This window comes from Melospiza georgiana, chromosome 1, assembly GCF_028018845.1.
Source record: "Melospiza georgiana isolate bMelGeo1 chromosome 1, bMelGeo1.pri, whole genome shotgun sequence".
In the NCBI taxonomy this organism is placed as follows: Eukaryota; Metazoa; Chordata; class Aves; order Passeriformes; family Passerellidae; genus Melospiza; species Melospiza georgiana.
Window position 1 is genome coordinate 71018253 of NC_080430.1, and position 27895 is coordinate 71046147.

Here is a 27895-nt window from a genome sequence, read left to right on the forward strand (position 1 = left end):
ACTGAGCAGCCTAAAAAAGGTAGATGCAGCCTGGATGGGGGCAGGAGCCATCTGGCTGCTACCCCATCACATCTGGTGTGCCAAGAGGAAATAATGAGAGGCTGCATTGTTTTGCTTTTCTTCTCAGTAAATCACTGCCTGATGATGATCACCACATTTTCCCCTTTTGGAATTGTTTTGTGACATGTGATCATGTTTATTATGGTAACTTTGGAAGCCAGAGAAGCAGGGTTCTGTTTGCTATGTCCTGTAGAAGCACATGCACAGAAATGCCTGACTCTCAGAGGATATAATCTAAATTCACAAAAGGAACCATATGGTATGGAAGAAATATTAGATTCACTGAGAAGCTGTTCTCCCCTCTAAAGGTGCATGGGTTATTTCAGAATTGACTGTGTCCCGAATTGCTCTGTAATGTGATTTTCTCTCACATGCTTATCCTCTCTCCTCTTTTGTTCTTTGCCAAACACACAGACCCTCAGGTATAATAAACAAAAGTTCAGAGGGCTCTACAATGAAGCTGCTTTTGTTCATTCATAAAAACATGCTCAGCATTGCTGTATCTAACACATTGAGTTAAATGCCTACAGTGAGTTGTAATATTGAAATAAAAATAGATTTCCCTTTTAGATATTTTATTACTAGCATTAAAATCACTTTCACAATCATTTCATCTTCTTGCTGGCAGAATATTCTTTTATCTTAATGCATATTGCAAATGATTAAGCATTGTGTTCCAAAGGTGGCCTCATACAGTCCTCATCAGTGGGAACGTCATAGTTACCAGGTAGAAGGCAAACAATAAGGTAACAAACAGAGCCTGCTCATTTGAGTACCAACAGAAAGCCTCAAAAAGCCATGTATTCTCTGATAGACATAGCTGAGCAACACATGACATCACCCAACACAAATGACTGAGATTAAAGCTGTGGGCAGACATTTTGTGTGCTTGAGAAGCTTTCCTATGTGTATGCTCATGATTCTTTCTCAAACAATGGGAAATCACAGACAGACATGAAAAGGTTGTGGGATCCCTGTTGCCTCCCTTGAGCATCCATCGCCAGGCTCCTTGTTGCCTTGGAAACTGGGTAGGCAGGGCTTGATGCAGGCAGGGAGGAGGCTGTGGCAGAGTTTCGGCTGCCGAGGGGTCCAAGGGTGTTCCTGAGCACATGCCCTGCCTTTGTATGAACAGGAGAATTTTGGCTTTCATTTGCAATTCTGACAACTTAGAATTTATAGAGCTATATTTAAAAAAACCAAAACAATAGGGAACTCCCATATCTAAGTATCCTTGATGGCTAAGATTTGTTAAAGTGTTTGCCATAATGAAACGCTGTGAATTGACATTCAAGTAGTTGACATTTAGTTCGGTTCACTGTGTGTTCATGGATGTTCAGCATTGTTGAAGATGAAGGAATTTGTACACATAAACATGTACTTCCCTTTAGGTACTCAGAATAAAACCTGGAGCTACACCCTCACCCTGAAAGAAACAGTGGGAATCTACAAAGAGACCAGTACTACAGTATCTAAGAATTAGTTTCCTAATAAAAGAATTCTTAGTGGAATAACTCTAAAGGAGGTCACCATGTGCATGTGGGAAGACGAAATCTCAGGGAGTGTCCAGGTGTCTTCAAGAGAAGAATCATAATGCTTCAAGCCAGGACTTTGTGGATTGCCAGGAATATTCTGGACCCAAAAAGCTCTTCAGTGTTTGTGTGGATCTCTCAGAGATGCAGTTGTGTTGCAGTCCCACCAGTAGTTAGAAGATGTAACTTCCTGCTGCTGCCCAGAAACGTGGGTTATGCCTAGAGCAAGCACACATGTATATGCCTAAGTGGTGTGAAAAATAACAAAGGCTGCCTGTGATTAAGTGTTGCTGAAATATGTCAAAGGAAAATACTGACGACAGCTGGGCTATAAAGAACACAAACTCCTAAAGAATTTGGTGAAAATATCTCAGTGCCAGCACAGTCCTGAATATTTTGTGATTGCAAAAGCCACATGGAATAACACCACACTTAATTCCCTGTGTTGCAAAGCTTAAGCCAATCTCTGCTCATGACATTTCACAGCAGCTGAGGTTTCTGCACTAGGGAAGAAAATGAGCTACAGTTGATAAAGTCAATTCACTGGAGCAAACTGAGAGCTACTTTTGAAAATACAGTCAAAGCACTATTTCAAGGTCACAGCAGCCAAATTCCAGGCAAAGATATGGTAGTTGTTTAGCCACTAGTATTTCGGGCTGTTGATGGAAAAAAAAAAAGAGTGAAAGTGGTGACATTGTGCATTGATTTATATTGTATTAAGCACAGCTAACCTGAGTATTATGTAAACTATTCTGATCATTCTGACTTTATTCTTGATAGAGGTAATGATTTCCCACATCAATTATTACCTCACCTTTGCAAAAATCTTCATGTTTTGAAGGTGTTATAATTGCAATATAATGTTATACTGCAGTGAGAAACTGAGATTAATAAACTGTCAGTCTGGTGTTCCTGATCACACATAGCCTCCCACTCCTTTCTTTCCCTTTCATACAACCACACTATTGTGGAGGTTGGACAGAACCTCTGGGATCATTTAGTCTAGTCCTTTATTTTGCCTGACAAGGTCAGCTAGAACAGGTTAATCAGGGTTGTCCCCACTAGGGTTTTGACTGTCTCCAAGACTGGCACACCACAATCTCTCTGGGCAACATGTACCAGAGCAAAGTGATTTTGGTTTTGTTTTTAGGGGTTTTTTATGTTCAGATTTCTGTATTTCAGTCTGTGTCCACTGATATCATGTGATATCATGTGTGGCTCAGACATGTCCACTGCCTCTCCTCCTGTCACTGCACACCTCTGAGAGGAGCCCGGTTCCATCTTTTTTACTGCTTCCCATCAAGTATTTATACACACTGATAAGAATCTCCTGAGCCCTCTCTAGGAAATCTGGTCCCAGCTCTCAGCCACTGTGTGTGACAGATGCTCCACTTCCTTAACTGCCTTCATGGCCTTTCATTGGACTCATTTCAAACTGGCCATCTCTCTCTTATATTAGGGAGCCCAGAACTGGATGTACAACTCCAGATGCATCTCACCACAGTCTATCCCCTTCCATGACCTGCTGGTAACAGTCCTCCTTAAACAAGGGTGCTGCTGGATAACCCTTGCTGTTAGGGCACACTGCTCACTCATGTTCAACTTGGTGTCCACCAGGATCTCCAGGCTGTTTTTGGCCTGGAGGAAAGCTCCTTCCCATCTGGGTGGTCCCCAGCATGTACTGGTTCAGTGAGTGGGTTGTTCCTTTCCAGCTACAGGACTTTGCACTTCCCTTTGTTAAACTGCATGAGGTTCCTGTCAGCCATCCACTTCTCCATTTCTCCAGCCTACTGTGGTCACTCTGGATTGGCAGCACAATCCCCTGGTGTGTCAGACCTTCCTCCCAGTTTTGTATCATCAGCAGACTTGCTGAGGGTGCACTCTCTTGCCATTAAACTCACGAATGAAGCAGTTAAATGGTGTTGGCCAAGGATCAGCCACTGGAGTACAGCACCAGTGCCTGGCTTCAACATGAATTTCATGTTGCTGATGTCAAGCCCTTTAGCTTGGCAGCTCAGCCAGTTTTCACTCCATCTCACTGTCCATTTATCTAGGCCATAGACCTCATCAACTGGCCTACAGGGATGTCATAGGAGACATTTCAAAAGCCTGCACAAAATAAACAATGTAAACTATGCTGAGCCTGTTGATACTTGGGAAAGTTTTAGGGCTTGCATTACCAGGCTGTCCCCTTGGTGCTTTTATGTTGTTCTTAAGGTGAACTCTCTCCATTATGCTGAACACAAGGCACATTGTTTTGCTTCCTCTTTACCAACCTATTCCTTGCTTCACTGTGGGCTGTCATCTCCCTTCCCTGGTGCTAGAGTAAAGCTGTCCTCAACAGGGTGGCCAGATGGGGAGCAAAGCTACTTTCACTTCTGAAAAAAAATTAGAATTGTGAATCAAGTACTATTTTACAATCAAGTTCAATAGTTTCTGCACAATCAGTTATAGACCCTGCTGAAATTTGTTTGTCTCCTTGGCAGCAGTGCAGATATCATTGTGCATCACAGTTGGCTAGTTGGTTCAATTATATTCTCCTTGTTGTCCTTGAACTGCTCCTCCTTCCTTGGTCATCCACCATGTACTTTTCTCAGTTTTTGTTGATTTTTTTTTGTTTTGGTTTGGGGTTTTTTGTTTTTGTTTTTTTGGTTTTGGTGTGGGTTTTTTTTGTTTGTTTGTTTGTTTGTTTGTTTGTTTTTTTCTACAAGAGATCAAGCAGAGATGCTACTAGCAGGATTCAAAGTTTTCCAAAATGAGATGTGGCAGGCGTCTGGTACCATAGAAGACAACTTCACTTTCAAAAAAGAGACATATTCCATTCCTGTATGTGGTAAACTGCTATCTCTGCTGGACAACTCCCAGAAAAAGCCATTCTTTAGCAGCAGCATAAAATTTTATGCCAGCCCTCTGTGTTCCTGAAATTAGAGCCTCTTGTATACAGGTTTAGCAGCACTACCTAAAACAGAGTTCTCTGCTTGAAACTGGCTGTGGGCTTGAACATCACCACCCAATCTTTGCTTGTTTCAGGTGCCTGAGCTATGGAAAAATTATGCTTGGGCTTCAAACATATTGAAACATGATTAAGCAGGCCTGAGCTAGAAATACAGGCTTGAGGGTACTAATAAAACATAGCAGCACGTGCTTTGCTGCTGTGGTGTAGTAGAGGCGAAGGAAGCAAGGGCACGAGTTCCAACAGGTGTGCAAAGACGAGTTAGGCGGTTTTGTTTTCTTTTTCACTTTTTCACTCCAAGATAAGCCACGTCGTATGCGATCCCGGCCTTTTCCCCGACGGCTGAAGGCGAAGTTTCCCCGGCACCCCAAGGCAGCGGCGCTCAGCATGCGGACGAGCCCGCAGCCTGCCCCTCCCAGAGCGGACCGGACCCGGAGGCGGACGCGGAGCCCGAGCGGGGCGCGGGAGACAATGCCGGGCCCGCCCCGCACTCCGCACCCCGCCATTCCCGCCGCACGTCACCGGCGGGGCGGGGCGCGCCGCCCCATTTAAGGGGCAGCGAGGGGCGCGGCCGCCGCATCTGCGAGTGCGGGAGCGGCGTGGAACGAGGCGGTAACAGCAGCGGGGGCAGCTTCGGACACCGGCACCATGCGTGAGATCGTGCACATCCAGGCCGGGCAGTGCGGCAACCAGATCGGCGCCAAGGTACGCACGGGCGCGGAAGCGGGGCGCTCCCACAGGTCGCACCCGCGGGTGGCGCTTCCCGAAATGAAAAGCGACCCGGGCTTTGCTGAGGCGTCGTGACTCCTGCCCCTGTGCCGGTCCGTGCCGCTCGGAGCTGCCGCGGGGCCGGGCGGGGCAGGGATGTGCCCGCGCTGCCGTCCGGCGTGCCCGGCCTGCTCGCGCTGCCTCGCCCTCTGCGGCCACGGCGCCGGCTGCCGAGGGAGGGAACGGGAGTGTTCCAGTGCCACACACTGTCACCGCTGAACGTGCGCGGGTGTTGCCATCTTGTAGTGGCTACAGGGTCTTAAGCCAATGCTAGACAATGGGAGTATGACAAATTGATATAGCCAGAGATGGCTACCCTTTGGATACAAGCTACAAAGGAATTAACTTGCACTTCAGGGCTATGGCTGCTCATCAGCCTCTTGCTAGTTCAGCTGCTGCGGCCAGCGAAGCCCTTGTGCACTGACTCACCTTCCCACCCGGCAGCTGCTCTGCCATGCGAGGGAGTGGTCAGGGCCGCGGAATGCATGGGGTGCAACGAGGGTGTGTGATTGGCACTGGCCAGCTGTTTCCACTGGCACTGGAAATGGCTAATTGCCATTTTTCAAAAATTTCCTTTAGTTCTGGGAGGTCATCAGCGATGAGCACGGCATTGATCCCACGGGCAGCTACCACGGGGACAGTGAGCTGCAGCTGGAGAGGATCAACGTGTACTACAATGAAGCTGCTGGTAAGTGCCTGCTTGCTCAGATGTCCTCAAATAAATGGGGCAGCCATGACAGCTCATTGAGGCTGGAAATATCCCTGAACAAGTGCTGTCATCTGCCAGCGACTCCACTAAGAGACCTTTGTTCTCAGAAAGGCTCTGATAACACCGTAATCTTGATTGTGACAGTGTCTCTCCAGAGAAATGCAGGGAGGTGGAAGGGAGCCCAGCAGGGCTCCTGTGACACCAGCTGCCTGCTGCAGGGCTGTAACCCTGCTGCTGCTGCTGCTGGTTCCCCCCACAGGTAACAAGTATGTCCCCCGTGCCATCCTCGTGGACCTGGAACCCGGCACCATGGACTCCGTGCGCTCCGGCCCCTTTGGACAGATCTTCCGTCCTGACAACTTTGTCTTTGGTGAGTGACTGTGGCACGGAGGAGTTCCCAGAACTCCACACAGAGAAAAGGCTCAGAGCAAGTATGCAAGTGACTCTGGGGAGCCCGAATCCCCATGGCAGAGTGGGGATGGAGAGAGGGGAGGGGCCCAGAGGGAAGGGGCAGTGGCATCACCTGTGTCTGTCCCCGGGGCGCTGATGTGGCACGTGGCTTGTGGTCTGGCCCGCAGGTCAGAGCGGGGCTGGCAACAACTGGGCCAAGGGGCACTACACGGAAGGCGCCGAGCTGGTGGACTCTGTGCTGGACGTGGTGAGGAAGGAGTCGGAGAGCTGCGACTGCCTGCAGGGCTTCCAGCTGACCCACTCGCTGGGCGGAGGCACGGGCTCCGGCATGGGCACCCTCCTGATCAGCAAGATCCGCGAGGAGTACCCCGACCGCATCATGAACACCTTCAGCGTGATGCCCTCGCCCAAGGTGTCGGACACGGTGGTGGAGCCCTACAACGCCACCCTCTCCGTGCACCAGCTGGTGGAGAACACGGACGAGACCTACTGCATCGACAACGAGGCCCTGTATGACATTTGCTTCCGCACCCTGAAGCTGACCACTCCCACCTACGGGGACCTCAACCACCTGGTGTCGGCCACCATGAGCGGCGTGACCACCTGCCTTCGCTTCCCCGGCCAGCTGAACGCCGACCTGCGCAAGCTGGCCGTCAACATGGTGCCTTTCCCGCGGCTGCACTTCTTCATGCCGGGCTTCGCCCCGCTGACCAGCCGCGGCAGCCAGCAGTACCGCGCCCTGACGGTGCCCGAGCTGACGCAGCAGATGTTCGACTCCAAGAACATGATGGCCGCCTGCGACCCCCGCCACGGCCGCTACCTGACGGTGGCCGCCATCTTCCGGGGCCGCATGTCCATGAAGGAGGTGGACGAGCAGATGCTCAACGTGCAGAACAAGAACAGCAGCTACTTTGTGGAGTGGATCCCCAACAACGTCAAGACGGCCGTCTGCGACATCCCCCCGCGCGGCCTCAAGATGTCGGCCACCTTCATCGGCAACAGCACGGCCATCCAGGAGCTCTTCAAGAGGATCTCGGAGCAGTTCACGGCCATGTTCCGCCGCAAGGCCTTCTTGCACTGGTACACCGGCGAGGGCATGGATGAAATGGAGTTCACGGAGGCCGAGAGCAACATGAACGACCTGGTCTCCGAATACCAGCAATACCAGGATGCCACTGCTGATGAGCAGGGCGAGTTTGAAGAGGAAGGAGAGGAGGATGAGGCTTAAGCTGCCCGGTATCAAAGGAACTTCTGTAAAGCAGGCATGCATCTGAATGACTTCTGATAGTGGTGGTGAAGCATGTTTTCTAGAAACTATGTACCCAATTATCCTCTCAGCTTTTGTGACTTTGCCAGATTTCTCAGTGTAACAGTTCTGAATCCTAATTCTTACAATGTTTTTTGTCCTTTAATATTAAGAGCACATAAAGGCATGTATTCAAGGTCACGGTTTCTGTCTTTCTTAACACCTCGTTTGGACAAAGAACAGCTGTTTAGCCTGGGTGGCAACAAGTAAGTTTACAGAAATCTTGCACTACAGTGGTATGCTCTGATTGCTGAGGCTTACATGTTCTTAAAACATATGCTTCTCATGCAAATATGTTTAATGTTTTTCTTACATGACACAAACCTACCTATAACTCCATTGCAATGGAAATTCCAACGAAAATTCCCAAACAAGGCAAAGGCTAAGCACCTCTGACTTGCTTTACAGTTCATGTCAGCGTAAGAAATTTTCCACTTCTCTGTTGAAGTCCTTTGCAAAACGCAGGTGTAAATTATGCTTTCCTTCTGGCATCAGAAGCAACCTTAACAGAAAAAAACCCCCGCTGATTATGCATTTTATTCTGTGAGGATAGGTAATTAAAATGCTTGTTGCAGTTTCCTTGCCCTTGGTTACCCAGTAAGGAATTGTAGTAACTCATTTTAAGTACTGTCCTTATGTGTGTGGTTGGAATGTGAACCACAGCAACAGTTGGGACAGCAAGCATACTACTTGTCCCACTCTGGGGAGGATAAAATAAGCCTAAACCAAATTTTTGTGCCCTAGACCCAGTTTCTAGAAAACCTTCAGGTGATCTTCAGAGAAGATAAGTTCCAAAACTTATGTAAGATGCATCTTTGAAAGGTATGTAAAGTACCTGAGCACTTTTGCTTCTTTCAGAGAACAGTAATTGTGACAGGCAGTGAAACATAGAGTTCTTGTCGTTACCCAAACTTGGTTAGTATTTGTACTTTGTCTAATCTTTCTGCAAAAAGACAATTGTAATCTAAAACCATTCATCCATTAAAATAAAAAGGTAAGTCTGAACTTTTCTGGCTATGCCAAAAGCTTAGAAGTAGTACCTGTGAATAAGGTTAAATTTTTATAATACAAGTGTGAGTTTGACATGCCTAAAATTCTGCTTACTTTTGCTTTCTATCTGAGACAAACTTTATATATCAGGGATGAACACTTCTTTATATGGAGGTGGGAAACTCTTTAAATTGTCTTGTTTTGCCACATACCAAGCAGTTCCTAAAGAGCTAAAACCATTTTGACTTATACTATGCTGCCTTCACATCCAAGTCCCACTATAGCAAGAGGGATCACCTCCTTTTGGTGGTGCCAAGTGCTGTTTTGTTTTGGGAAAAGCGCAGCAGCATGTGAACGTACCCAGCTTCTCTAGTGAATTTCATGAAGTCTGTTTCTTGTAAGGTAAGCAGCACACAGATGCACAAACTAAAGCACTGTGCATGCAATTTCCTATTGCCATTAACGTTTCTGACTATTGTAATGCTACCAGACTCCAGCCATGCCATTCAAATGCAGAATGATGGCACACTCTTTCACCATGAGAGAAACCAGCAATGTATCTACACTGTAATCAGAAGAAGCTTTTTCTACTTTACTACTACATAAAAGTCAAGGCAAGAAAAACTGATGGTGGAAGCATGTGTTACTGAAAACATACTGAATATAAGATTTTCTTTCTGCTTCACAATGAAAAATTGGCACCTTTAATGCAACCAGGAAAGAACAGGACCATGTGCCCAAGCATTAATTTCTGAGAACACCATTAGTCTGGTTTCTTTTCTGACAAATAAGCATAAAGGGGAGCACTTCAGCACAAAGGCATGGAAAGAATCACTGTTTAACATTTTATTAGATGGCAATTTCTAACAGTGTTTTCTCTTTAACTTGTCTTCCAAAGGGAAGTTATCAGATTCTTGTCTATTTTCTTGGGATGATTTGCCTTAGTCAGCAACTAGAGTATTTTGGAGCTCAGTGAAATGAAGCAGGATGATAAGTGTTCTGAACAGGGCATGTAGGAGTGACAAATCAGCAGACATGAAATCAAACACCTGCATGAAATTGTGAGGAAGATATCTTGTTCTCATCTTTCCTGTAGCAGAATGTATTACTATGATCAGCAGGGCTGACTTAGAGGTATCATTCATTTTTGCACTGAGATGACACCAGCAAAACAGTTCCCTACACTCTGCATTCATAAAAATGCTTTCCCCCCCTCCACTACTTCTGTTCTCCATTGCTAATCATCACAGTCTGTTATTAAGTAGTAATAGAATTCTTGCAGTTGTGTGCAAATTCATTAAGAAAATTCAGGTGGTAAAATCCCAGCTTTTTATAGGAAGCCTTTCTGGAATTTTCACGTTGTGCTGAATTTTGGCTGGGATAGGGTAAATTTTCTTCACAGTAGCTGTTATGGGGCTGTTTTAGATTTGTGCTGGAAACAGTGTTGTTAACACAGAGATGTTTCTATTATTGCTGAGCAGGGCTTGGACAGCATCAAGGCCTTCTTGTACTGCCCCACTAGGGAGGAGACTGAGGGTGCACAAAGAGCTGGGAGGGGACAGAGCTGGGACAGCTGACCCCAACTGACCAAAAGAATATTCCATGCCTATGGCATCCTGCTGAGCATATAGAGCTGGGGGAAGAAGGAAGGGGGATGTTTGGAGGGATGACATTTGTCTTCCCAAGTAACTGCTATGTGTGATGGAGCCTGGCTCTCCTGGGGATGGCTGAACACCAGCCTGCCTGTGGGAGGAGTGAGTTAAGTCCTTGTTTTACTTTGCTGGCATTATTGGCATTAGCTATTAATCTGTCTTTATCTCAACACATGAGTTTGGTTTTTTAACATTTTTACTCATCTGATTCTGTCCCTGATCCCGTGAGTGAGGGAGTGAGTAGTACTGAGTTGCCATCTGATGTTAAACCACAACACACATTAAACAGATTTTTCTTGTTTATATAGTAATGTTTCTGAGCGCGCTTGCACATTTTTTTTTCCTCATTCTGCTTTTCTTAAAAACATGGAAAATTCATGGGACAGGTGGAAACAGAACTCTGAGGTTGTTCACATTATTAGGGCAGAGCAAACAGAAGTGAACTGTGTTTCTCTAATAACTGGGAATCTCTCTCCATTCATAGCATCTAAATTCCTTGTTCTGCTGAATAGGACAGAAATGAGGTCTCTTATAGCAAAAGGAATGCAATGGTCATAACAACAACTTTGCTTGCTTTGATAAAGCTTAGGGAGTAGTAGTTTGTGTAGTGGAAAGAGGAAAAGGAACTTGGTTTCACTCAGAGGGCTTTAGGAAGGAGCTCATTAAAATACTTTTTATACTGCAAGGAAAGTCCAGCTACCCAATTTGCATAGTAACTTGCTAGGGAAGTTTAGGATAGCTCTCTGTGTGGCAGAGAGAACCTGTCCAAATACTTTTTCTTAAACAGTGAGTTTGAACTACATTTCTTCAACAAGGGTTTATAAAAATTCCATCATTTAACTTACCGAGAGCCTTTGATGTGCTTATGAATGTATTCTGCATGAGCTTGTGGGACCAAAGGGTCCTTCTCACCATGAATTATAAATGTGGGACATTTAATATCTGGCAGCAACTGCTGGCAGATACTACCTAGGGAGAAAACAAACGAAGGTCACACTTTGGTTTAAAATTGTATGAAAGATGAAACTGCTTCCATGAAGGGCTCTGAACTCCATTGGGCTCTAGCTATTGCCTCTCCTTGTGGATTGTGTGTGATTAATCTACAGAACTATGTAAGCAGGACTATAATTAACATCTCTTTCTCCAAAATCTTACTTCACTGCAATTTGCTCTATTAATGGATACTAGCACAAAAGGATACAGAGAATTAAGTACTTCTGTTCCACATTTCCCCCAGGCTCCCTTTGACTCTTCAAAGCCAATACATGAATCTCATTCCCAGCTTTGTTCTTCTCAGCCTTAGAGTTTTATGGCCCTCACCTTAACCTACATTTTGATACAGCAGTTATCAGGTTACAAGATTTGCTACTTTTTTAGAACAAATTAACTTAGGCTGCACTCACACCTGTTGCACCTCCCAGGCCCATTGCTGTCTGCAATGTTCTAATGGACTGATCCCAGCTGGATGCCAAGCAACTACCTGAGTCCCCCATCACTCCCTCCACAAGTGGACAGGGGAGAGAAAACAGACTAAAAGGTTCCCAAGCTGAGATAAGGACTAGGAGAGAGCACCCACTGAATACCACTGTGGGCAAAACAGACTCAGCTCAGGGATATTAACTGAATTTATTACTAACAAAATCTAAGCAGGATCATGAGAAGTAAAATAAATCTTAGAAGCTTCTTCCTGGGTTCTACCTTCTGGCTCTCTGTGGTGCAGGGAGATGGGGAGTGGGGGTTGAGGTCAGTTCATGACAGGTTGTTCCTGCTGCTCCTCAGGGAGTCCTTCCACTGCTCCAGTGTGGGGTCCCTCCCACAGGAAGCAGTTCTCCATGAACTTCTCCAACATGAATCCATCCCACAAACAGTGTTTCCCCACAAATTGCTGCAAGGTGAGTCATCTTTCCACAGGGTGCAGTCCTTCAGGCACAGCCTGCTCTAGCCTAAGTTCCCCACTGGGTCACAAGTCCTACCAGGAAACCTGCTCCTGTGTGGGCTCCTCTCTCCATGGCTCTGCAGGTCCCAGCAGGAGCCTGCTCCAGCATGGATTTCCCACAGGTACACAGCCCTTTCTTGGGCATTCACCTGCTCTGGTGTGGGCTCCTCCAAGAGCTGCAGCTGGATCCCTGTGGACCTCCATGGGCTGCAGGGGCACAGCTGTCTCACCAGGGTCTGCATCATGGGCTATAGGGAAATCTCAGGTCCTGGAGCACCTCCTTCCCTTCCTTCTTCACTGACCTTGGTGGCTGCATAGTTGTTCCTCTCACTTATTCTCACCCTGCTCTTCTCTGGCTGCAGTAACATCTGTGCAGTAACTCTTTTTTCTTTCTTAAGTCAGTTTTCACAGAGCTGTTACTGCCATCACGCCTTGGCCAGTGGTATGTCCATCTTGGAGCAGGCTGCCATTGGCCCTGCCAGACACAGAGGAAGCTTCTAGGCACCCTGCAGCCCCCCTGGTACCAAAACCTGGCCATGCAAACTCAGCACAAATGCATAACCGTTTGATATGAATTGTACTAAAGCTATTCAAAAGTTATTTTCCCCACCCATTCATAATTTTGTTTTCTAGTCATTAATCTCATTAGAAGGAATTTTAATGGTTTTACTTAGAGACTTTTCTGAATTTTCTCCCCTTTTTCCCCCTGATTTCTTAGTAACCCAGTTTTCAAACTCACTGCCTAACTTCCCACATTCTTGCAAAGCAATCTTTGGGCAAAACATCCTCAAGGGGTTTTTTTTTCTGTTTTTCCTTGGGATAACTTAGTCTATTTGCAATTGTCACCTTGCAGCTACCAATAGCTGCAAGATTAATGCTCATACATGCACATTTTCCTTAGCGCTAAAGTCAGAAGCTGTCTCACAGTTTTTCCAATTATTTGGTTATTTATGCAGCCTTTGTTTGGAATTCTACTGGTTAAATATTTTCATTTAGAATATTTTACGCATAGTCCTCTAATACCTGCAGAAATGTTGACTATTTTTCAGAACAAGCTCCAAGTAAATTTAGGTTATTTATCTAGGAACATAGTTCGCAGTCAAACTATTATTTCCTTGTTTTCAGTCCTAAAACTGTATTGTACTAAAACCATTAAATTATATTTATTCTAAAAGCATGGGAACAGCAAGAAGAATCTTGGATGTTGCAACTTTATGCAACTTACTCAGCTTCACAAATTGTTAGCTCCTTCTAAAAGTTCATTTCTTATGGTATTTTACACTAAGAGCTGTCTCATTCAGGGAAAACAGTCTAGTTTTAAAAAAACTTGAGGTTTTGGCCAACATTGGGTTTGCTGTCCTCCCTTTATCTCTGATGGGTTTTATTAACAGCTTTTCTCATATCTGCTGTATCTGTGCCTTTGTTACAGTGTTTTAAGTTTAATTGCAAAGTGGCCTGTCTGTAATCTAAGTTGGAAAACTGGTTTTCCCCTGGAAAAAATCCTGCAGTCTGATAGCTGCTCATCTCTCGAAGCAAACATTAGGCTTCTCCCAATATCTGACCCAGTTTCAGCATCTAGATAATTCAGCTCCTTGTTACATGTTTCTTGGTGGCTTATTTTTCACAGTCACTTTATCTCAGTGTCTGAGGCATGTGCAGGCAGTGAAGTAATGTCACAGCCACAGATTCACCAGCCTGGGCTTTGCACTTCAGAAAAAAATAGTTTTAAGGAGATTCTAGAAAAGCTAAAATAAAATTGCAATATAATTTGTTACATCACATTACTAGGAAAAGTCCTAGTCCTGTGTTGATCCTATACAAAAATTTATGGAAAAAATATGACATGAAGGAATATTTTCCCTGTAGTACCTGCTGCCTGTTAATGTACATTACCTTCTATCTTTCATTATCAGAGTTACAGAAAAATGTGTATATGAGTTACAAACTCCTTTTTTTTAATACATTATGAATTACTGCTTTAGGCAAATTAAAAGCAAATTCACTCTGAATCAAAATAGAACTGCAAATTATTATTCATAGTATCCTTGGCTGAAAAGGTCTATAAAGAGTAACTGCAGAAATCTTCAGGGATAAAAAGCTATATTGTGTAGTTTTGTTTTATTTTTAAACACCTGAGCTGCTTCAATAGTGTTTTTAAAATGTGCTTTTTAAATTTTGAGTTATCAAAATCTGAAGTCCCTTCTTTTTTAACTCACATGCTACAAGGTTTGAAAGAGTTCTTCAGCTCTGTTTCGCAACAAGTGAAAGGAGCAGGCCTTAATTTTGGTACATCTTAACTATGTCACCAAGAGAGAATCCTTTGACACAAAGACAGAAGAGGAGAGAAAGATTCTGCTTGAGCAGAACCCTTCCTATTTAATCTGCACAAAAGCAATGACTTAATAGTGCAGATTTGTGGTGGAACAGGAGGAGAACCTCAGCAGCTAATGTTTTCCAGAAATGTTTTCCTTTGTACATTTCTGGTTCTGTGAACCATCTACAGAGTAATTGTGTTATTCCTGAGTGTGAGTCAGACCCAGCTTTTAATGCCATATGCAGAGTCCTTCTTTTACTGGCTGCTAGAAGTACTGTTACATTTTTTTTATCCAGAACTGCCTGCTCCTCTACTTGCCTCAGTTCAATATTGTGAAAGCCTTACCATCTGAATTTTCAGCAAAGCGTGATATTCCATCTACCCAAGCCTCACAGGTTTCTGCAAAGTACTTATGGCCATACAGCTCTTCCAGTGGTTTCCTGACCTTTTCACTCCATTTTGAAACATCTCGGATGCCTGCACAAAATAAAGTTGAAATATGTTATGTCCTTTCCAGCAAAAAGGTCCAAACCACACCTAATATGGAGAAGTTCTCAAACCAGACTGCAAATATGTATTTCAAAATTGAAACTGCAATGAATATTTCAAATAATTCATAGTATGGAAAGAGTGTAAAAAAGACAGTAGTACAACCTCTGCTGTGGTCTTCTCAGTTGTAGAGGAACATCTTGTTATTATTTTCCTTGTCACAAGGAAAACCAGAAAAAACATCCTATTCAAAGGACTCAGTCCTAAAACTTCTGATGCTTCTTTCTGGAGGGCTTTCACAAGAGAAGTTCAAGGGATACCTTATGTACAAAAATAGGATTTTTTCATAACAGTGTTCTAGACCTGGCAGTTCTTTTTCATATCCTCCAGCCTGTTGCATCAACTCATGGATGGAAGTTCTTCCATGGCTCCTACTAACTCTTAGAGGAAGGAAGCTCTTACTAAGGCATTCCAGCAAGCTGACATCATGGTACATTTGCCATAGTTTTACACAAAAACAAGTGACTCAATAGAGATCTGTGACTCATGGCAGGCTGGCTAAAACTGTACAAATAATCTGACATTTTAGTTATTTATTTATCAGATTTTTCTATTTTTTTCCTCTAAAATTTTTGGTACTGCTCACAAACTAGCTATTCAAAAGGGTTCTTTTCACTAAACTACATTCCAGCTGTACAGCTTTGTACTGACAAAATCTGAAAAAGTTGGCACAGCAGAGAACAGCACAGTACTGAATCATCAAACTGCAAAATATGCCACTAGCAAAGGTTTTAATTGGTTTCAAAAGGGAATTAAGGGAAGAAAGGAGTGAGGTGTTAATTAACAAAGAGAACCTGTCCAGCCAAATGACAGAGGTAGCAGTGACTGAGAGTATTTTATAACAACATCTGATTGGAAATGAGTCTGCTCACCCCAGGCTAGGTGCTACTGAGCAATGGCTTCTCATATAGAACCTACTGTTTTATCCTTGTGGCTGGCATTAATTTAAAAAGAGAAGGGAGAAGCCAATGTTGAAAGGACACAGATACCAAATCTTTCCTGCCAAACCCTCCAATGCAGCTGACATGCACTGACGAGCCAGTTGTAGAAGACTTGTGCTGCTAATCTCTGAGCTCTATCAGCCAGGGAGAGATGTTGAAAGCAACAATTTACAAAGGACAAAGGCCAATATTGCAGTGGGTGCTGCATGTAAATAGGGCACTTGTTGTTGTTGTTTTTGGGTTTTTTAAAAATTTTTCTTTTACATTTTAGCCTGTTGTGTAGGGAGGAGATGAGCATTTCATAGTTATACAACAAAAAATCATAACTATAAAAGCATGTAAAGAAATAAAGCATTTTACAGAGCTAAAAAGCATTTTGCTTTCTGAACTAAAAAATATATTACTACTGCTACTACCAATTTTAGTTTTAGTTTAGGTGAGGTAAATACAGATGTGCAATACATACACTTGTAATTCTGCTGAAGCAAGAGAGATTGAACAGCTGGTATAAGTCAAACTCCAGTCACTAAAATGAAATTATACTGGGTTACATTTGTTGAGAGCTGACATGGTTAACTCTTTTCATTTCTATGTTCAACAGGAAATATGGCCCCTTTCTGAGTTCACCAGCCATTTCTTCCTAATTTTCTTTATAGTGAGCAGTGATCTCAGATTCTATTTCACATGAGTGGAATAAGGATCAGAAGTCCCCTATTTCTTTACTTTGCAAAGGTTTTCTAATGATAATAATTAACTCTGAAGGAATGCAAATGGTAAAGACACCTTGGGACATTTACTTGAATGATTCATTTGTTTCCTGAACTTAAAAGGTAAGTTATGAACTTATTTTCTTACTGTCTATATTATATAGCCCCTTGAGGCAAAAGCTGTAATGAGCTAGCCCAGTAATTATCTGTGGACCTGGTTTTAAAAAGGTTATGCAAGATGTGAGATAAGAAATTTGATAGCACTATTTGGAATTTATTTTTAGAAATTTATTACAACAACAAAACTCTGACTTCCTGAAAACTACTGATAAGCTATTGTAACTTCTGCTTTTCATCAGGCTAAGTTGGTAAGGACTTGTTAAAAAATCTGTTATATTACCCTTAGAGTAATTGTTAGAGAGTTTCTCATTATAACTTAAATCTATCCCTATACCTCACAATGCAGTGAATTTCGTGTCATATTTCTTTAGGTTTGTTGTGTCCTCAGCTCTGTCTTCACTTAGCTGTCACATGACTAAGATCCTTGGGTCAAGTAGAAAGTAAATGAATTCATTTACGTACCATTGTAAATTCTCACATCCTCTTGAGTAACGCTGGCATTTGCTCCCCAGACAACCAACTTATGGATAAGATTTGGGTATTTTGCAGCAGCAATGAGAGCTGTAATTCCACCATCACTCCACCCCAGCAAGGAGAACTTCTTAAACTTCAGTGCCTTGATTCATACAAGAAAGTTACATGCAAATCATCAGCTGGATTTACAGCCAAATGTCAAATATTTCTTGAAAATGAACTGTAACATTTTAGGCACAACACCACGTAGTTGAACTATAGTTAGTTTTTATAATTAGAAAACATAATTTTCTTGCTATACATAAAAACGCTTTTAAAAAGTCAAATTTAGAAAACAAGAAATTACCCATGCCATTTCAATTTTCTATAACTCTTTAATGAAATGGACAGTAGTCCTATTAGATTCTTGCTGTGTTTTAAAAAGCCCTTCAAAAAAAGAAAAGCTGATTTAAAATGGTGAGTAAAGACCTTTTCAGAGAGCCTGATGATTTGAAGAATCTGTGTAAAAGCTGGCAAAGACTATCACAGTGTGGATGGTAAGATTAAGCTAAACTTAAGAAAAAGAAAAGTGTAAGATTTGAAAAATGGAAGCCAGTGATCTGGTTTATTGATGCTATCTGACTTAAAAAAACCCTGCTTTTTGGTAACAACCAAAAATGCTTAAAGTATTTTCTAAAGGATTGTATCAAATTGTATTCACATTTTCTGAAATTTGTCTGTTTGAAATGTTACTTCACGGTCAGTTGCGATTTGAAACATTAATATCTAAATTCCTCTTTCTTCAAAAGGAAGGCTTAGGGCAAAAAATATGACAACCAAGACCTTAATTCATTCTGACCAGTGACAGGACCCAAGGGAATGGCATGGGAAGAGTTGGGGGAGGTTTAGGTTGGATATCAGGAAAAGGTTTTTCACCCAGAGGGTGGCTGGGCACTGGAACAGCTCCCCAGGGCAGTGGTCACAGCACCAAGCCTGACAGAGTACAAGAAGCATTTGGACAATGCTCTCAGGCACATGGTGTGACTCTTGCAGTGTCCTGCACAGGGCCAGGAGTTGGACTCGATGATCCTGATGTGTCCCTTCCAACTCCAGTTCTGTGATTCCATGATAATGATTTCTACTAGAATTTGAAAACCTTGTTTCCTCATAATCACTATAGGTCATAGGGAGTACTGACAGTCACAGGTGAGAGAATTTTGTGTGTGTTATGTGCAGTGGAGAAAGAGTGGGGAAGGTAAAGGCACTCATCTGAAGGTTGTAGACAATGGTTCAATGGTTAAGCAGTACTTGAAGTTTTGCATATAGGAACTGCGGTTTGTGAACTCATTCACAAGAAAATATATTTTGCAGTGTTTTTTGCTTTTGTTCTGCAGAAATTACATCTTTTAGATGTAATCAAGGAGTGTATTGTACTTTTGGAGGATAAACGAGCAAGTTAGTTGAATGAGTTGCTTTGCTGCTTGGTGATGTCGGAAGTCCAGGCCCGCTTTGTTGTGACAGAAGAAAGCAAAAATCCAGGAAATGAGAGAAACAACTACAGAGGGAGAAAAAGAAGTTTCTACTTTGCTTGTAAACTTAATGCTCAAGTGAGTCACAACTTTACTAATCAACTCAATATTTAGCAGACTTCTATCCCTATAAGGCTTTTATGGTTTCGGTTTTATCCTCATTATTCTGCTCACTGTAGTTTTCACCCATTTTAGATTTCACTCTGCGAAGTTGTAATTACTAAACAGAAAAAGAAATAAGGTAGAGGAAAGAAAGGGACATGTAAAGTGAGAGCTCAATAGCAAGAAAAGAGAACTTTGAATTTTTGCAGTTGATCAGAAGTTGGCCCTGGTCTGATGAAGAAGTAGTTCATCTTAGTCCAACTTTCACTATTGTGCTGCTCAAGGGCTCCCGGTGTCTTGGCAGATTTTGGGGTTTGGCAGCAGTGCTTGTAAAGGTTAAATTTTGATGTTGCTACTGTTCCTCTACTGCCAATAATAAATGATGGAGCTCAAAGCTGGCTGAAGGATGGAATAGCTGATTAAATTTTTGTTCTTCATGCTAGGTTATTTGAGATCTATTTGCCTCCAGTATTTCTCATGTTTACAAGCCTTTATCTTGATGCATTCTTTGGGGTATCTCAGGATGCCTTTCCAGCAGGAGGAATTTAATTTATCCTTTGCAGCCTTCAGAAAAACAATATGATGTAACAGATGTGCTGAATAAGGTGTGCACTTTTGCTTGCTTTAATTTTTAACTATTTACAGTACAGGTTGCTAATGTAGCATGGGCAATAACCTGAAAAAATAACTGATTGCACAGCAGAGTTTTATGGGTGATTTTGTGCTGCCTTTACTCAGTGAGTGAAAAAAAATCTCTTTAGAAGTCACCTCCTCCATCCAGGCCTCTGTGAAATGCAATCCAATGAGCACATACAGCAGTGAGCTGCAATACAACATCACTCTGCACTGCATCACTCCCTGCACTACAGGGAGTGTAGCAGAAGCAAAAGTTGCAGTTGATCTACAAAAACGTACAAAAGCTCAAGGCCATCCTTTTGCTAGGACAGTGGCTCTGAAGAGTAAGAACTTCTTAAATATCAACACTAATTATTTCCCTAATGATTGTTTTAATGCTATTGACTTTGCTAGCACTAAACATTGGGGTGGAGGGCAGCAAAGTGGGCTCAGGTGCATTATACTCCTTTTATTTCAAGTAAAGTCCTTCACAGAACACACACACAGATACAGAACAGAGCCTTCTGCATAAAGGTCCTAAATACTCTGCAGAATTTCAGCTTTTGTTATTTCACAGAAACCTTGCATCACTCACAGTTCCAGCAGAGACACCATAATCTGAAGGAGACTAGAAAAAAGTTCTGAAGGCTCACTCATATGGATGTGCTTTTTGGCTGATTGTAGGCTGGATGATGTATATAAACCATTATATTCTTGAAATCATAGTTGGAATGATTCCTTGGGATTTGTGCTATCCTTTGTAATATCCTAAAATAGCAGCTAGTCTCCCCCGCTTGGAAACACTTTAGTAAGTTGTTATTATATGCTTATATTGAGAAACATCTTCAAAAAACCAGGATGCTATGCCTCATTTGCTTTGGCAGCTCTAGAGACTGGTAGGCTGCTGTTCTGTTTGGCTGGAAGCTACATGGTTACATTCCCTTTGGGGAAAGCTCTGTTTAATATTTTGCATTTATTAGTATTTGATCAGAGACAAGAAAGGGGGACAACCATTTAGACTGCAAGTTTGTCACCTATTCATGGCAGCATCGTTATTTTCTTTGCTAGTGTAGCAGAAGAAATTGAAGATTTACAGTACAGAGAGATAGCTTTTATGGTTGGAGGGCAAATCTGTGTCTTAATCCCGATTCTGCTGTCAGACATACTTTGTTTCACTATGCAGAATCCACCTGGAAGGCCACATTTCCAGTTTCAGATGGGTTTTCAGAAAGGTTATTGTTTATTATAGAAATACAGTTGGACTGACTGTCAGAATCTTGCCTCATATTTTTGGAATTTTAATGCTTCACCAATTTTCTTAACATGACCAAAGAGACTGTATATCCTAATATAAAAATGCCAGAATATTAGCTAAAGCTAAACCAGAAAATAGTGTCAGCAGTTATAGGACAGAATAAAAGAGAAACACAGATTTGAATAAAAAATCTGAAGGATTTTTCAAGAAGGATAAATAATAACAGCTTTAGGCCATATTATTTATAACCACAATAGCTGTATTAATTAGTAAGATTTGGTATGGTCACAGGAAGCCTTTGATTTCCCACAAAAATTACTTCAGTAATATGCTGTAAAATGCAAAGCATCAAGTTAATTTTTAGAATCAAATGTTGCTTATAATGGGCTGCTCAAGGCAAAATGCCAAGATTCTATTTGATAGAAAATTTTCTAAGAGCCTTCAGTATGGTAATCCCTTCAATTAAATTACTTTGCATAGATTTTGTTTCTTATACACACATTTAACTACACTTATATGGTTCTTGGCTGCAAACCTCTTAGGGCACGGTCTTAGAATAAAATCATATTGCTCTATATTAATTCCTACTGCTGAACCTCTATGCATCCTGCAGAATAGGTGGAAGAAGAAAATATTTTCTGGAATAGTGTGTATATGCTCACTTTTAAGCCTACATTTGTATGGTCTTTTCATAATTTGCTGTCTGCTGGAAACAACATTCCTCCTTCTCAACATTTAAGGAAAACAGCTTAAAAAAAAAAAAAAAAAGAAATAATAAAAATTTCATAATAGATTTACCTGCATAAGATCCACAGCATCTTTTGCATCCCTCTCAAAGAAATCTGGAGGAAAGTCCCGAGATGGAGGAATGGACTTTCCATAACCCCGAGGATCCCAAGCAACAACTGTGAAAAGTTGCTTATTCATAGACTTAAGCTGCGGTCCAAAATCAGTTTGACCACTCCCTGAAACATTGTAATTTTTCAATTTTATTAACCACCATACTGCAAACATAGTATACATACTCTAAAGGGAAACTGGGGAAATCTTGTAACTTTATTCCAAATAAGAGATTACCCAACAAGTGTACTCTTTGATTGTCAGTATTCGTTGCCACTCTTAGACAGGAAGTGCCACAGCTAAAATCTTTAGAAGCATCTGCAGTACTTTCAGAGCAAACCCTTTCTGGTAGGTATGAAAGGTTATTCAAGAACAGCATTCTCACATATGATTAAATACAGTATCTGAAACTGAAGTATCTGAGTAGGGATTTATATTAGACAGATTTAAATGTGGGCATTTAATTGCCCATGTTACCTGGGCAATACAGGGGAAACTGAGAGAGCAGGAATATTTTGCTATAAATTTGTAAGTGAAAAGCACTGTGCCACACAGTTATGATTTGATAAAGCATCTCTATTGGTGCTTAAAGCTGACCTTTAAATACTTTGCTGCCTGAGGAGACTGTGGTGACACAGAAGCATAAAATTATATAATTTTATTTTTCAAGTATGTAGAAATAAGCCAAATACAGCCATTTTTCTGATGTAGAAACATTTCTTTCATTAATTACTCAGACCTTCAAAGCGTTTAAACATGAAGTACTCCTGTCTATTGCACTAAGCTATCTATGAATGAAGGTAACCTAGCATGAAGGTAAGACTGCAGTCTGTGCTGTTTTGTGGTCTTGTGGTAATAGTATCAAATGCTATTTGATTAAAACTTGTTCAAATTTAATGTGCTGAAATATTAAATACATCCATTGCTATATTAAAAAGGTCATTTAAAGGCATGTAAAAGGTTATTGTTTCTGTTTACAAATCAGTCCTCAGACACCCTCAACAGGTCTAAGTTATAAAAAAGGCTTTATATAGCCTGCTATGATGATAGCAATGTATGCAAAATAATAATAAATAATCATCAATAACAATAATATTGCTCACAAGTGAAGAAATATATTATTTCTGTTTAAAGAGTTTGTATTGGCAATAGTATTGCTAGTTTAAAAAGCTGCTTAAAATCAATAGATTGAAATATATTTTTCATATTTTGAAATACTTGAAGGATGACTAGTATTAAATTTTTTCCACTCTCCCCTTGAGAATTCTTTGAAAGAAAGAACCACTCCATGAAGACCTGAAAACGTTGCTGCCAAGAAGAACAAATGTTTCCTGCTCTTCAGTTCTTGACATGTTATCATCTTATCCAGCAATTCAATTAATCATTTGCCCAACTCTGAGCACAGTAACAGTCCTACTGACAGCCTGCCATGAACTGTTGGTAAGTCTGATGGATCCTTTAAAACTGCAAGAACCCAGAAAAAATAGGCTGTGTTAATTTTAAAAGGCTGATATCAAAAACAGCATTTTCAATGGACAGACACCACTTAGCCAGCAGAACCTGTTGTCCATCTCAAAAAACCACTGAGAATCTTAATGATGTGAAAATACATCTTTAAGCAAAAAAATTAATGTTAACAGTGAATTTTTCACAATAAACTGTAAGGCTTGCATTATGTCTATAAATTCAGTTGAAATCCATCCAGCTTCTAAAGAGGAATGCATAATTCACTCTGTGTAACAAATATAGCTGACCTGATTTTTTTCTCCCCCTTCTGCTATTTTCCACTTTGTGTAGCTATTTGCCACCTCTCCTGGACACCATCTTTGCACAGTTAAATCCAAAAGTGCAAGTGACCGCTAGGTAAGTCAAGACATTGTATAAAAGGTGACTGGTAAGATAAATGAAACATTCTAAAAACTGTTAACTGATGGCAACAACTCTGCATTTCTCCTTCTGTTTTAAGTGTAGCAATTTTTTTTAATGGCAATGCTCCATAAATCAGGTGTTGAATACATTACAAAATAGTTTTGTGCATTCTTGCTGGAGACCAAATGGATAAAGAAGTGGTTGCTCTACAAAGAAGATAAAATCTCCAAACCTAGCATTCCTGGAAGCAGAAGAACTGCATGGCTTCCTTCTCCTGTTTGCTGATAATGCAGGTGGACTCCATTCACTTGGATTTTGGCAGATGTTATTGAAGTACTAGGTATAGGGAAAAAGGAGAGAAATAGGAAAAGATTCAGAGAGTTAATTTTTATTACTTCCCAGTCACTCCAGGAATACAGAATAAATACTTTTCCTAGATATTAATGACAGCACTGTGAGATTTTAATGGGTTGCTTGCCTTTTGTGGGTGCATAGAAGATTAAAAAAAGCTTCTCAGGAGCAAAGAATTATTCAGTTGTTACCACTATGACCACTATGATATATATTCACACCTAGGCTAATGGCTTAATATACTTAATATACCTAGGTATATTCCTACCTAGGCTAAAGGCTTGGGGGTGGGAAAACAATCTTGATGGTACAACCAGGAATATACAGAAGCAGCTTTACATGGCTACAGAAGCATTGAAATAAATACATTAGAGGGGAGAAACCTCATTCTGTCACAGCATAACTTTCAACATGGCTCATGTTCACCTTGCCATTACTAAACCGAGCCTCTTCATCTGCCAGAGAAACCACAATCTATTGTTGCTGTTCCTCATGAACCACAGGGTCTGGAATGAAAACCACTTTGCACTGAGATGAGAGCAGAGAAGAAGAATGTGATAACAATATTTCTGTCAGTGTAATCTCACCAGGATATAACACTTAATTGGAAAATACCACATGAGCAATAAATCCACACACAAAAAAACCACCACAGAAACCGACTGCACAGGCCATCTCTCAGCCCCAACACTAATCTTGAGTACAAAGCAGGACATATCTGTAAATGCAAATAAGTGACCCAAGAAACCATGTCCAGATACAAGCCCCTAGTGAGAAGCAGAAGTAGCACAGATTCAAAGTATCTTCTTAACAGTATAAACTATTACATCTGTTCTCCCAGGCAAATTTGTGCCCTAATGGTTGCAAAACATCTTTTCAACAGCCTAATTCATTTTATTTAAAGCTAATATGATAAAAATCTTGCAATTTGGTTACCTATTGAGTAGCCATAATTTTACCTAGATTAAATACTGATGTCCCATGAGTTCAATCACTGTGAATTTCATGTGCATAGAGACATGTTGTTTTCCAGTTTTAGATACAATAACAATCTCTATTCCTTGATATGCACTGAGCAATTCATTAACAATTTAATTTAAATATATAAAGTCTGAACTAGTTACAGTATGTATAGAGTTGAAAGTGGTGGATTACAGGTAAAAACAATCCCAATAATTTACACCCTTTTTAGAAGAAAAATGAACAATAGCTTGCAGACTCATGTTCCCAATACATAGGTGGCAGTTAAACCACAGAAGCTCTTCAACACAAAGCCAATTTTGATTTTACATAAAACTTGGGTCCATGTAACCCATCATGCCACATGCCTCAATAAAAGCTGTGACTGTGCAGAATAGTATCAGCTCCTTATGTGCAGATCCAATTTGAGAACTGGAGTACAAATCTGTGGCAAGAGTACAGCACAAAGAAATTCATTGTGTAATTATCACCTTGGTGAGTTTTGCTGAATTGCTATGCTAATGGGATACAAATGATAGTTTGCTTGTAATGCTAAACTTCCTTATAGTCCATGTATCATATTTGATGTGGTTTATACACTTCACAATTCAAATTTTGCATGTAGCACTCATATGGCTGCCTTAGCCCCTTTTTGAATCCTGACTTCCACTTTTCTCTTTATATTTTTTTTTTATTTTTCATATGCCATCTTTTAGTTTGTCATTAATTTTAACAGGTATTTTATTATAGTACTTGCCACAGTATATCAGCACATTGTTCTTATAAAATTTTAATAATTATGTGTTGAGGTTTTATGCTTATGAGGTTTTTTGCTTATGTTGAGGTTTTTTGCTTATAATTGCCAAGCCAGTTTCAGTTCCTAACAAAACAGAAATAATCAACATCTTGTTACTTTTTTAAAAACAGGAACATACAGTTTAATAGACAGAGTTATATATTCTGCTTTCCTGATTCAAATTTTTTTTCACATAGTTCTACATTTTTAGGATTAATTATTAACATCACGGCCTTGAGAATTTTGCTGAGTCTGTGATGCTTTTCCATTCTTGGATTATGCCTCGGTGTGAAGTCCACTGAAATGCAGGAGGGTATTTTCAATACTTTTTGGACTATCAACAAATGAGTTGGGCTTTTTATGCACTGAGAAATTGTATTGGAACTGGCAACACCTCAGGTGTACTTAGTCCTCCCAGTACCAAACTTCTGTGAGTTTGAAATCACTTCATCAGTTTGCTTGTCATCAGGATGACTTCACTTCTGTTAAGTTTTCATAAAGAATGTTTCTTTTGTTGGTTGACAGAATTGGAAACTCTGGTAAAACAAAAAACCCACCGTGATATTTCGAATCAGTAACGTTAAGGCGTATAACTCTTTGAGGAGCATTGGATACACACTGCCTATGTTTACCAAGGCAGCACAGATGCAGAGTGGGCAGATCTTGTGCTTCACCTCGTACTCTGCAGGAGCGCAGCTCAATCTGGGAACTAGCCCTGTTCCAGCTGCGCTACAATACGACCTGCTCTTTATCTGTGCAAGGGAAACAGGCAGCACTACGTCAGTTTTCCTCTGCGGAACAAGCAGCATGATCTACATTAGATCCATGTGCTCTCTTGGCCACCCTTACCAGCAGCAGGTGGCCGAGGGCAGGCGGTCAGGGCACGTCCGGCCCTGCGGGGCCCTGGTACGGATCCTTGGGGATCCTGCAGGGAAAGCAGGAGCAGGCTTCTCAGGACACGGCCCGAGTCCCCGCTTTGCCACCTTGTCACCCTCCCGATCCGCTGCGCCACCCCCTCTGCTAACACGCCTCGTCCATCCCGCCGCCTGGCTGACAAACACCCCCTTCCCCAAGCCGCGGGAAGCGAGGAGGGAGCTGGGGAAAGGGAGAAGGAGGCGGCTGTGGATTTTACCCGTAGCAGGCGGCCGGTCCCCGGGCCGTGAGCGGCGCTGCCCGGGCGGGCGGCTGCAACTGCAGCAGCGCCAGAGCCCGGAGGGCCCGGCCCGCGCTCCGGCAAAACATTGCACACAGTGAGGCCGGCCTGGAGGGGAGGGAAGGAGAACGCGGGCCGGCCTGGCGGGGAGGGAAGGAGAAGGCGGACCTACCCGCCTCCCGTCCCGTGTCCCGCCTCCCTTCCCCTCCCCGCCGGGCGGGAGACGGGGCCACCACCGGGGCTTGTGCAGGGAGCGGGGCGGTGCGCTGTCCGCGCTCTGACTGGTGGCTGCTGCTGTCACTCAGGGCAGGACGAGAAGGATTTGGCTTCTATGCTGTGGCCCCGTCCCCCGTGGCGCTGATTGGCCACCCGGCGGGAGTTGGGGGGCCGGAGCAGGTCTGTTGGTCCCTCCCGCCGGGTGGTTCCCCTGTTCCTGATCCCGCCTTGGAGCCCGGGCAGGGATAGTGCTGCCCCCGCTTGAGAGCACGAAGCGAGGGTTGAGGGGTTTGCTCTCTCCAGCCGCCTCCAAGGGCAGAGCAGCGCCCAGAGCCGTGCAGGTGCTTGGCTGCACCGTCGGGGAGCGGCGCGCTGTGAGCGCCTCCCTCCTCTTCAAGAGACGGAGACGCGGCAGCGGCCGGCGTGCCTGCGGGGAGCAGAGATCCCAGCCCCGGGAGATAACGGGGGCTGAAGCCATGCACTGCCCCTCCAGCACTGCCCGTGATGCGGAAGCTCCTGTGAGATACATAGGGGACACGGGGTCGTGTGTGGCTCCAGGTGTGCCGAGGAGCGGCTCCCTGCGTGCAGGGACACAGAGGGCAGCTCTGGACGGTGCAGCCTCCCCGATGGCCGTGCCTTCAGCCTCTCAGAGTCCAGACACTCCCAGCCCCGGGCAGGAATCATTGACCCTGCCTCGCCAATGCTACTTGTAGGGCCTGCTTGTGGTGAATAGGCTTTGCCCTGGCAAGTGCCCGTACTGATCGGGACTGGGCACTTCTGGAGCAGCCTGGCTGCTTTCGTTTAACGCAGC

The 27895-nt window shown here is 42.7% G+C and overlaps 2 protein-coding genes across 2 annotated transcripts; one reads left to right on the forward strand and one right to left on the reverse strand.

Moving 5' to 3' along the window:
- Positions 1–5103: 5103 nt before the first annotated feature.
- LOC131092951 (tubulin beta-1 chain) lies at positions 5104–7872 on the forward strand. Its single transcript, XM_058039925.1, has 4 exons — positions 5104–5247; positions 5890–5998; positions 6279–6389; positions 6598–7872. The coding sequence occupies exons 1-4, from the start codon at positions 5191–5193 to the stop codon at positions 7656–7658; spliced, it is 1338 nt and encodes a 445-aa protein (XP_057895908.1). The 5' UTR covers positions 5104–5190; the 3' UTR covers positions 7659–7872.
- Positions 7873–7874: 2 nt separating this feature from the next.
- BPHL (biphenyl hydrolase like) lies at positions 7875–26995 on the reverse strand. Its single transcript, XM_058039939.1, has 7 exons — positions 26848–26995; positions 23841–23944; positions 21698–21864; positions 17408–17561; positions 14974–15105; positions 11224–11347; positions 7875–8238 (listed from the first exon to the last, which is right to left on the reverse strand). Exons 1-7 carry the CDS (start codon positions 26955–26957, stop codon positions 8151–8153), a joined length of 879 nt encoding a protein of 292 aa, XP_057895922.1. The 5' UTR covers positions 26958–26995; the 3' UTR covers positions 7875–8150.
- Positions 26996–27895: the final 900 nt, after the last annotated feature.

Excerpts from the sequence above, each read along its gene's own strand:
- LOC131092951 (XM_058039925.1), top strand. The coding sequence starts at position 5,191 with ATGCGTGAGATCGTGCACATCCAGGCCGGGCAGTGCGGCAACCAGATC. Across the intron at positions 5,248-5,889 it reads GCAACCAGATCGGCGCCAAG|TTCTGGGAGGTCATCAGCGA; the intron begins GTACGCACGGGC and ends AATTTCCTTTAG. Across the intron at positions 6,390-6,597 it reads TCCTGACAACTTTGTCTTTG|GTCAGAGCGGGGCTGGCAAC; the intron begins GTGAGTGACTGT and ends TCTGGCCCGCAG.
- BPHL (XM_058039939.1), bottom strand. The coding sequence starts at position 26,957 with ATGTTTTGCCGGAGCGCGGGCCGGGCCCTCCGGGCTCTGGCGCTGCTG. Across the intron at positions 17,562-21,697 it reads ATGCTGTGGATCTTATGCAG|GCACTGAAGTTTAAGAAGTT; the intron begins GTAAATCTATTA and ends GTATGAATCAAG. Across the intron at positions 8,239-11,223 it reads AAGCACATCAAAGGCTCTCG|GTTGCTTCTGATGCCAGAAG; the intron begins GTAAGTTAAATG and ends TTTTCTGTTAAG.